General features: G+C 63.1%; 2 protein-coding genes across 2 annotated transcripts; one reads left to right on the plus strand and one right to left on the minus strand.

Moving 5' to 3' along the window:
* The first annotated feature begins 773 nt into the window (after positions 1-773).
* MFAP4 (microfibril associated protein 4) lies at positions 774-3,920 on the plus strand. Its single transcript, XM_034989698.1, has 6 exons — positions 774-874; positions 1,149-1,227; positions 1,489-1,643; positions 2,115-2,211; positions 2,299-2,481; positions 2,871-3,920. Exons 1-6 carry the CDS (start codon positions 869-871, stop codon positions 3,116-3,118), a joined length of 768 nt encoding a protein of 255 aa, XP_034845589.1. The 5' UTR covers positions 774-868; the 3' UTR covers positions 3,119-3,920.
* Positions 3,921-4,038: 118 nt separating this feature from the next.
* On the minus strand, positions 4,039-9,145 carry MAPK7 (mitogen-activated protein kinase 7). Its single transcript, XM_034989697.1, has 7 exons — positions 8,987-9,145; positions 8,457-8,693; positions 7,635-7,800; positions 5,961-7,039; positions 5,176-5,855; positions 4,651-4,784; positions 4,039-4,519 (listed from the first exon to the last, which is right to left on the minus strand). Exons 2-7 carry the CDS (start codon positions 8,686-8,688, stop codon positions 4,366-4,368), a joined length of 2,445 nt encoding a protein of 814 aa, XP_034845588.1. The 5' UTR covers positions 8,689-8,693; positions 8,987-9,145; the 3' UTR covers positions 4,039-4,365.
* Between the last annotated feature and the right edge of the window lie 445 nt (positions 9,146-9,590).

A 9,590-nucleotide genomic window follows, 5' to 3' on the forward strand; every position in this document is an offset into this window, starting at 1 on the left:
CTACTTAAGAGGGGTCTAGTGGGGAGTCTGAGGGGCAGGTTGAGAGAAGGAAGGGGGGTGGGGTGAGGTGAAGAGAAAGGAGAGAGGCCCCCAGCTCGCAGCTATGCGAGCCAGACACATCACCGGAGGAACTCTGCGGGAGGGGAAAGGAGGGGGCCTGAGGGGCCAGAGCAAGGGGGGCTGGAGAGGGGCCCTGGCTTGAGCTGGGGCAGACAGCAGTTGGACGCCTGCAGGCTGTGCTCACGCCTCAGAAATGTCCCAGCCCTGCCAGGAGCCTGCCTGGCCCCCGCTGCCCCTATCCCCCTCCAGCCCCAGACAGGCTCCCACATCAGGAGCTCTGAGGCGGCCTCCCCAGCCTTCTGCTCCCCCAGAATGGGCCTCCCCCTCCCCAGAACCCAGGCATACCCACGCCCTCCCCACCGCTCCTTAGCCTTCCCCCAAAGGCTGATGAAACACAGGCCAAGGGAGGAGAAAATAAAGACATCGTGGGGGAGAGGGAGGGGGGCATGAGGAAGCAGAGGACGGGCTGGGGGTGCCAGGGCGTCCACAGGTCCAGGGGGCGGGTGGTAGAGGGGCTCCAGGGAGTCGTGTGACTCAGCAGGGAGTGAACATCCCCAGTGCTCTGCCCCTGACAGGCCTAATGAGACACAGGTGGTCCCCTGGCCCGGGCCCCACCTCCCCCCGGCCCCCCTGACTTGTGGAAGCAGATGCCGGTTCAGTGCCGTGGGAGGGGAGAGGGGGGCTCTGCAGCGACAGGGGGCGGGGCCAGGGCGGCTGGCCAGGGCCCAGCACATAACTCTGGGCGGGTGCAGTCTGGGGCTCCGTCTGGGGTAGCAGACACCCTGCCGCTGTGAGCTCAACTGGCAGCATGAAGGTACCGGGCCTGGGGCTGGGGGACTCGCGGCACCGGGGACCCTTACCGGAGAGGGGGGCTGTGAACTCCCAAACTATGAGGGCCCCGAGGCTGTCCCGGACAGTGGGGTTTCTCAGACATGGAAAGAGGGGCCGGAGGGCAGAGAAGGGGTGCCCGGCAGGGGGTGGTTTGCACCAGGGACAAGTGCAGCGAACGCAAGGGGCTCTGGGGCTCTGGGGCTGGCCGGGGGCGCGGGGGGGCGGTGCAGTGAGGTGACCCTGTTGTCCTGTCCCAGGCCCTCCTGGCCCTGCCGCTGCTGCTGCTTCTCTCCACGCCCCCCTGCGCCCCCCAGGTCTCCGGGATCCGGGGAGATGGTAAGCCTGGCCGACAGGCTGGGGGAAGAGAGGTTCCTCCGAGCCCTCGTTTCTGGGAGGCAGGCTTCAGGGCTGAGCCCCTGCAGGATGCCATCCCCGCCTCCTCTCTACCACGGGGCAGGTGGCAACGAAGCTGGAGCATCCCCCCTGGAGGAAATCTCGAGTTCTTGGGACCCCAGGGAGGGAGGCAAACGGCAGGGCGCTGAGGGGCCGGTCGCGCCTCGGTCCCCGTCTCCTCACCGTCCCTGCCCCCGCCCCCAGCTCTGGAGAAGTCTTGCCTTCAGCAGCCCCTGGACTGCGATGACATCTACGCCCAGGGCTATCAGGCGGACGGCGTGTACCTCATCTACCCCTCAGGCCCCAGCGTGCCCGTGCCTGTCTTCTGTGACATGAGCACCGAGGGCGGGAAGTGGACGGTGAGTGGGCGGAAGGAACGGAGGCCCGGTTCTGGTCCCGGCTGTGGGACCAAGCTCCACCTCCGTGCACTTCAGTTTCTCCATCTCTAAACCGGGGCTCACGACACCCACAGCAGAGTTTGGGAGCTGCGACCATGGCTGCGCTCTAGGTGCCTGAGGCCGGTCAGTGCCTGCACCCTCACAGTAATCCTGGGGGACAGGTACGCTTTCCGGAGGACCCGAAACCCAGGCAGGTGAGGTAATTCGCCCAAGGTCACATGGCCCACCCCAGTACTCTAGAACCACCATCCCCCTCACCTTTCCCTGGCGCCCACGAGCTGCTCGCTGAGGGGCCTGGGGCCGGCGTGGGCCTTGTTTTAGGCGCCAGCTCAGTCTTTCAACAAAACCCCCTCAGCGTCACAGGGTCCATGCCTGGGTGAGGCTTCCGCCCCCTGGACTCTTGATCACCCAGGCCTATCCTCTCTGCTCCAGGTCTTCCAGAAGAGATTCAATGGCTCAGTGAGTTTCTTCCGGGGCTGGAACGACTACAAGCTGGGCTTTGGCCGCGCCGACGGGGAGTACTGGCTGGGTAAGGTGGGGCCGGGGGCGGCCTGTGGGCCGGGGGCTGCCCCGAGCCAGGGCTCTGCTGACCAGCCGCCCCTCCCCCGCCCCCCAGGGCTGCAGAACCTGCACCTCCTGACGCTGAAACAGAAGTACGAGCTGCGAGTGGACCTGGAGGACTTTGAGAACAACACGGCTGCGGCCAAGTACGCGGAATTCTCCATCTCGCCCAACGCGGTCAGTGCGGAGGAGGACGGCTACACCCTCTACGTGGCAGGCTTCGAGGACGGCGGGGCAGGTATCCCCGGCTGCGGGCCGAACGAGGGGCCGTCGGGGGAGAAGGCGGGGCTGGCACTGCCCGCTGGGCCCCCCTCCCCCGCCGGCCCCCTCCAGGCCCCTCCCTCCCCCTCACGGCCTGGAGGGGCCGTGCTGGCTCCCAACCAGCTCAGGCCTGGGCCCCCGGAGAAGCTGCGTCCGCTCACTCCGGGCAGCCCTGCGAGGGGCGGCTGCTTCTCTTCATGCACAAGCACAGCTACCCGACGGCCGGCTCGGGGAGGGCGCCCCATCCCGCCAGGCTGCCACGTGACATCGCTCACGGCGTCACTCCTGCCTGTCACCCCCATCCCTGCCAGCTCGGGGGCCCAGCTCCCCGCCTCAGCAGCCCCATCCCTCCTCCCCTCTTGCCAGGTGACTCCCTGTCCTACCACAGCGGCCAGAAGTTCTCCACCTTCGACCGGGACCAGGACCTCTTTGTGCAGAACTGCGCGGCCCTCTCGTCGGGAGCCTTCTGGTTCCGCAGCTGCCACTTCGCCAACCTCAACGGCTTCTACCTGGGTGGCTCCCACCTCTCCTACGCGAATGGCATCAACTGGGCCCAGTGGAAGGGCTTCTACTACTCCCTCAAGCGCACGGAGATGAAAATCCGCCGGGCCTGAGGGGCTGGCCCCCATCAGGCCCCAAGCCGCCCCTGGCCGCTCGGGGTCTCCACGAGTGCTCCCTCTGCACCCCGGCCCCACCCGCCCCTGCCCGCTGCTCTCTAAGCACCTGCTTCCCGCAGGGGGGCCTTGTGGCTCTAGCCCCAGTGGGTCCTGTCACACCCAGGGTGTCCACCTCAAAGCCAGGCCTCTGTTGCCCCCACCCACGACTATGCGGCCTGCAGCCTTCCCAGCCTCCCCTGAAAGGCGCAGCAGTCCTGCCTGGACCTGACTGGGCTCCACGAGACTCTTCCTTGCCTCCGCCCTCCCCCCAAGGCGGAGAGCCGCGAGCCGCTCTCCGAGGCTGTGGGCTCGTGATCCACCTCAGCCAGCTTCCTTGCTGTGGACTCCTCCGTCTGGAGCCCCCCTAGCGTGCTAGACTGGGCTGGCGTAGTCTGACCAATACCCATGGCGTGTGCCAGGCCACAGGCCAGTAACCCCCCCGGCCACGTCCTCAGCCTCCCTCCCACCAACTCATTCCCCAGTGGTGAGCACAATGGGCCCCCAGCCCCACCTCACGGTCCTCCTCCGCTGCCCCCTCCCGCCTGCCCCAGGCCCCCAAAGCTCAATGCCAAAACCGTATTTCACACAGCTACTGCACGCTACTCTAAAACAGCTCCAACCGAGGTAGGCATAGCTACGCGGTCCCCCCACTTGCCCCAGGGCTGAGGTCTGACCATGTGGGGGGACAGAGGACAACCTCTGTGGGGCTGGAAGGAGGTGGGGAGTGAAGAGCTCAATAAAACCTCAGGATCTGAACAAACTGCTTTGGCTGTTGTGCGTGCAAATGTGTTTGCTTGACCCCCAAATGTGAGGACCCGGCTCCTCCTTGCTCCCCTTATGACAACACCCTGCTCTCAACTCCAAAAACACAACTAGAGTTAGGCACTAAAGGGAACCTTATATTTCACAGGCCTTATCTGGATGGCAAAAAGATCGTGTCACGATATTAATATAATAACAATAATAATAATAAAAAAAATACAATACTGAAAAGGATCGCTCAGGGAGTAGAGGTTTCCTGATCCTGCCATGGCTTGGTGGTGGCTCAGGTGGCTGCTTAAGGCTGCAGAGTGTGTCTGAGATGAACCTGCAGAATCATCGAAGCTGAGCTTCCACTGCTGGGCCCAGGGGTCCAGCCCTTGGAAACGTTCCTGTGAGTCTTGTAGCTGCGTCTGCCCCTGGCAGCAAGGCACAGGCTGTGGGCCTCAAGGCTCCTGGAGGTCCGGCAGGTCAGCCAGCAGCATCGGGGAGTCCATCTGGATCTCACGCTGCAGGGACTCAATGTCGGCAGGGTTCATGCCGTGGCCCTCCAGCCAGTCAGCAAGCAGGGAAGCCGAGAGTGAGGCTGAGTCGGCCTGGCTGCAGGGAGAGTGGAGGGGAGAGGCACTGTGAGCCTAGGCTGGCTCCCTGCCCATCCCACAGGCAGGCTCCTGCTGCACCTGGAAACCCTACCCACAGGCCCATTCCAGAAGCTTGGTCCAGCATCTTACCCATCCTGTGGCCCGTCAGCCACGCCCATGTCAAAAGACTGGTTTAGGAACTCCTCCAGGTCAAAGCCAACACCATAGCCGGCCCCACTGCCCTTTGGAGTGCCCGAGAAGACCGGGGGCAGCGGGTCCTCCACCTGCAACGGATGATGACAGGTTACAAGCCAGGCACTACCAAGAGCAAAGAGAGGTCTTCAAGTCTGTCCCGATGCTCCCACGGACTCTGCGGGAGAGCTGCGGGTGACAGCACCAGCCTGGCCAGTCACTGGGCGCTGGTCGAGGGCCCGTCTCCAGCCCTCGCACTTCCTAGGAAGCATCTTACTTGTCTCCCAACGACCTGTTCGTTGGCACTGTGCTCCTTCTAAGAGCAAGAGAACAAGCTCAGAGATAAAGGCCCATCTGCCACTCAGTGCTCACGGAATAAAGAGACACCACAGCCTCTCCCAGCCCCCCGCCCCTGCCAAACAGCAAGGACTTCCCAAACCCATTTCCCAGGGCCCTGATCCAGGTGTCTTCACAGCCTCTCACCTGTGACTTGGACAGCTGCTGAGTCACCAGGTTCACATCGGGTGATTCTGAGGTGGAGGGTTGAGGGGCCCCTCCGGGGTCCGGAGCGGGTGGGCCAGATGGGAAGTAAGGCAGAACACCGACAGCACTGGGGCCAGGCACCCCGGGGGGTGGCACAAGCGACTGGGGGCCCAGGAGGCTAGAGGTGGCAGTCTGGAGTGGAGGAGGGCCAGGGACGGGCCCAGGAGGGCTGGCCGGGTGGGGAGTGGGGCCAGGGGGTGGGCAGGCGGGCTGCGGTGCAGGACCAGGGGTGGAGCCTACAGGGTGTGCTGGGGGGCCAGCAGGAGGACTGCTGGGCTGGGCTGGGCTGGGCGTTGGGACCGGGGCGTGGGCTGGTGCTGGGGCTGGGGTTGGGGCTGGCGCTGGGGCTGGCGCGGGGGCTGGGGGCCGGGCCATGCGAGTCCAGCGCTCCAGCAGGCTGCGATCATTGTCACTGAGCACCAGCCCTGCCAGGGGATCAGTGGAGGGGCCTCCAGAGGTCCCGGCCCCCCGCTCCTTGCGCTCCCGCTCCTGCCGCCGCTTCTCCCGCTCCTTGGCTCGCTCCTGCCGCCTCCGCCGCTTCTCCTCCCGCTCCCGCTGGCGCTCCTGGGCAGTCACCGGCTTCCGAGGCTCAGGAGCTTCCAGAGGAGCGCTGGGGCCATCTGCAGAGAGTTGGCAGGGGGAAGGTAAGAGTCTGTGGCCTGTCCAAGCTGGGAGTACCCCTCTGCAACCCCACTCCCTGGCCGGCCACTGCCTCCGCAAGGCACCTCTGAGCCGGCTCCGCAAGGACTTGAGCAGCGCAGCTTTGAGGGCCGCCTTGGTGTTGTCTGAGATGGCACCCTCCTTCTTGGGAGGAGCTGGTTCACTGGCTGGCAGGGGCGGCTGCAGGGTCAGGTCAATGGTGTCGGGTGCAGGGCCGGGACACGGTGGTGGAGCTGGCGGAGGTGACTCCATGGCACAGTCCCCACTGGGAGCCCAGGGACTGGGCATCTCAACATCAGGGCAGCCAGGCTCACTGGCCACGGGCTGCAGGGAAGGCTGGAAGCGGATCTGCTGGCGGATGCCCTCACGTCGTGCGTGGAAGTCCTCAATCTCAGCCACTATGGCCTCTTTAATGCGCTCCCGGGTGAGCGCTTCACGGTCAAAGGCAAAATCAAAAGGCGGGGCACAGTCAGGCTCATCGTCAGGGTCGTGGTACTTGGCCAGGAAGGGGTGGCGAAGGGCAGCAGCTGCGGAGATGCGGGCGCTGGGCTCGAAACGCAACATGCGCCCCAACAGGGACAGGGCCTGGCGGTCGGCACCTGGGTACACCGTCTCCCAGGGCACAGGCTGACGGGGTGGCAGGCTCTGGATGTAGGCCCGCACCCGCTCAGCCCCCACAGCCTGGATCACAGCCGGCGATGGGGTGCCCAGCACCATCATGATCAGCTGCAGTTGGTGTACGTAATTTTTGCCTGGGAAGAGTTGGCGCCGGGCCAGCATCTCACCGAAGATGCAGCCCACAGACCACAGGTCGATGGCCTGCGTGTACTGATGCAGCGAGAGCATGAGCTCAGGAGCACGGTACCAGCGTGTGGCCACGTACTCAGTCATGAAGTACTGGTGCTCAGCGGGCGAGGTGCACAGGCCACGGGCCATGCCGAAGTCACCAATCTTGAGCTCACAATTCTCATTCACCAACAGGTTGGAGGGCTTGAGGTCGCGGTGGATGACCTGAGCCGAGTGCATGTACTTGAGGCCCCGGAGCAGCTGGTACAGGAAGTAGCGCACGTGCTCCAGAGTGAGTGGCTGGGAGGAGTGGATGATCTGGTGCAGGTCGCTCTCCATCAGGTCCAGGACCACATAGCTAGAGGGGACAAGAAAGACAGGCATGGCTACCTTGCCCACGCGCCAGCCTCACTACACGCTCCCAGCTCGACAGGTAATGGCCTCATCTCTGCATTCTGCACGGGCCAACGGCAGGGTATGAAGATTCTAGATTTTCTCCGTTTCCATGAACTTAAGTGAAATCAGTTCTCTCTCTAGATCTAGTTTCCCCATCAAAGAAAAGATGGGGCTGGACTAAACCAAGGCTGACCAACAGATTTAGTTTTAGGGCCATCTCCATTGTTTGGCATGGCTGCCTGAAAGACTGGGAAAACTATGAAGGCCTGCCCATTTTTTGTAAGAAAGTGTTCTATGACTGACCGGGGATATCTGCTACGAGAGTAGAAGAGTGCGGTTACTGTATGAACGTCCTACATGCGCCATCCTACATACCGAGATTCTATAAAACAGCAGCATCTGCCTCTTCTCAAGCAACCAGCTGTCCCTGGCAAAGCCCTAAGGGACAATGGTCTGGAATCACGGGAATTTTCCCAGCCTGCCTTACATTAGGTTCAGCTGCCCTTCAGAAACTTCAGGTCCCACCTCTGCCTTCCTTTCCCATCCCTGCTCCTTACACAGATTTGAACTCGCCATAGGGCACGGTGGGCCTCAAGATGTCCTTGATGGCGATGATGTTGTCATGCTTGAAGTGTTTGAGGATCTTCAGCTCCCTGAGGGTCCGCTTGGCGTTGGTGACCACATCAAAAGCATTAGGGATCTTCTTAATGGCCACCTGCTGGCCTGGGGAGCAGGGAAAAGGCAGATACCATGAGGTAGCTCAGAATAGCTGCAGATTGGCAAAACGCCCCTTTCAACATCTCTCTTCTAGAATGCAGTTACCATACACTGAATGACCACCATCATATAGCAAGGACCTACTACGTGCCAAGCACTTTACGGACGTTATCAGATTTTCCCTTCACACCTACCCTGAGGCAGATACTAACCATTCAAAGTTGGGAGATGACAAAACCCTGGCTCAGCAACTTGCTGGGGGCTGCACAGGTAGTTAGTGGTAGAGTCTTGACTCTAAAGCCTGTGCTCATTCTACCTCCCCACACTCTCTATCTCAGACCTCGCCCATCCCACCACCAATTCCTTGCACCAGTCTCTGGCTCCAGAATACATTTCTCCTTTAGAAACCAAAGATAGGATCTCCATTCTGGTCTAACCGGGGCTGTCATTTTTCTAAGGAAATAAGCACCAGCACCATGGCAGTTTCAGAGAACTGTGCCCAACGCAGAGCCTGGCACCCAAAGGCACCTAACCAGTATTTGTTGCCTTGAACCAGATTTTAGACCCCAGCTTTCCTTCCTGGCTGCTTGAGAGGGGGCAGGTTTCTCACTCTCCGGGACCGGCTTCCACAGCTGTAAGCGGTGCACGACAGGGAGGCTCACCGGTGAGACGGCGGCGCGCAGAGGACACCACGCCATAGGCCCCGTTGCCTATGGTCTCGATAATCTCGTACTCGTCCCCCACGTCAAAGGTCACGTCGAAGGAGCGGGCTTTGAGCAGGGCCAGGTTCTTGGCCGCTACACAGGCAGCAGTGTTGGTGGGTTCCGCCTTCACCGGCCCGGGGGGCTCCGCAGAGCCGTCCTCGCCTTCTTCCTCCTTCAGGGGTTCAGCCATGGCGTCTGTGTGGAGACGCTGGTGAGGAGCGGCCCGCCTCCCCCGCCAGGCCTCAGTTTCCCCTCTGTGAGGCTGGGGAGCAGGACCAGGGAATTTCCAAGTTCCCTAAGCCGACGGGGGCCGGAGAGGGAGCGAAAGAGAGCGGCTGGCACGTCGTAGTCTTCCCACACCCGGACTTGGAACCCAGAGCTCAGGTCCAGTGTGGAACGCAGAGTGGGTGGTGGGGGAGGCGCCGCCAGGCGCGGTCCAGGAAGAAAGGGAGGGGCGGGGCACTTCGCTTTTCTCTGTCAACACTCACCGAATGGCGCCTCACTCCGACGCCTCCTCCAGGCCTTCGGAGGTCGCCGGCGCTCCCCGCCTCCCCGGGCTCCCGTACCCAGAGGAGGAGTACTCCAAGAGTCGCTCGCTCACTTGTTCAAGGCCGCCGCCACCACCTCCGCGTCGCGCTCTGCCCCGCCGGTTCCCCCGCCCCGCCTCCCCCGACCACGCTCCTTCCAGCCTCTGGCCAATCGCTGGGCGGTCTCTGCGGAGGTTCCCACCCCTTCGACTTGCTGCGCCCAATCCGAGATCACCTGCAGAGGAAGCCACGCCTCCGCCCGCGCGCGCCTGCGCGCGCGCGCCGCTCTCCAGCTCGCCCGCGGGAGCCGCCCAAAGGGCGCTCGGCGCTTTGCAGGCTCTCCGCCCCGCGCAGTCTTCTGACGCATGCGCGCTAGCTGTCCCAGGAGCCGCGCGAATGGAAGGCAACGCCCCCGTGCGTGCTTGCGCACCGCCATCCACGGGTTTGACTGCCGCTGGTCCCGGGATTCGGAAGGGCTCAGGTGCGTAGATGTTACCTTGTCGGCTGGCTCATGAAATCCCCCTCCTTCAGGCCCCTGTTCTCCTGTCAGTCCCATCGCCCGAGG

This window comes from Mirounga leonina, unplaced genomic scaffold (assembly GCF_011800145.1).
Source record: "Mirounga leonina isolate KUSES-001 unplaced genomic scaffold, KU_Mleo_1.0 Mir_488, whole genome shotgun sequence".
Classification (NCBI taxonomy): Eukaryota; Metazoa; Chordata; class Mammalia; order Carnivora; family Phocidae; genus Mirounga; species Mirounga leonina.

Bases quoted from the DNA above. Each gene is read 5' to 3' on its own strand.
- MFAP4 (XM_034989698.1), top strand. The intron at 1,228-1,488 runs GTAAGCCTGGCC...CCCCGCCCCCAG, and splicing joins CTCCGGGATCCGGGGAGATG to CTCTGGAGAAGTCTTGCCTT. The intron at 2,482-2,870 runs GTATCCCCGGCT...CCCTCTTGCCAG, and splicing joins CTTCGAGGACGGCGGGGCAG to GTGACTCCCTGTCCTACCAC.
- MAPK7 (XM_034989697.1), bottom strand. From the start codon at position 8,688: ATGGCTGAACCCCTGAAGGAGGAAGAAGGCGAGGACGGCTCTGCGGAG. The intron at 7,801-8,456 runs GTGAGCCTCCCT...CCTGCTCCCCAG, and splicing joins TGCGCGCCGCCGTCTCACCG to GCCAGCAGGTGGCCATTAAG. The intron at 7,040-7,634 runs GTAAGGAGCAGG...TGTCCCCTCTAG, and splicing joins TATGGCGAGTTCAAATCTGT to CTATGTGGTCCTGGACCTGA.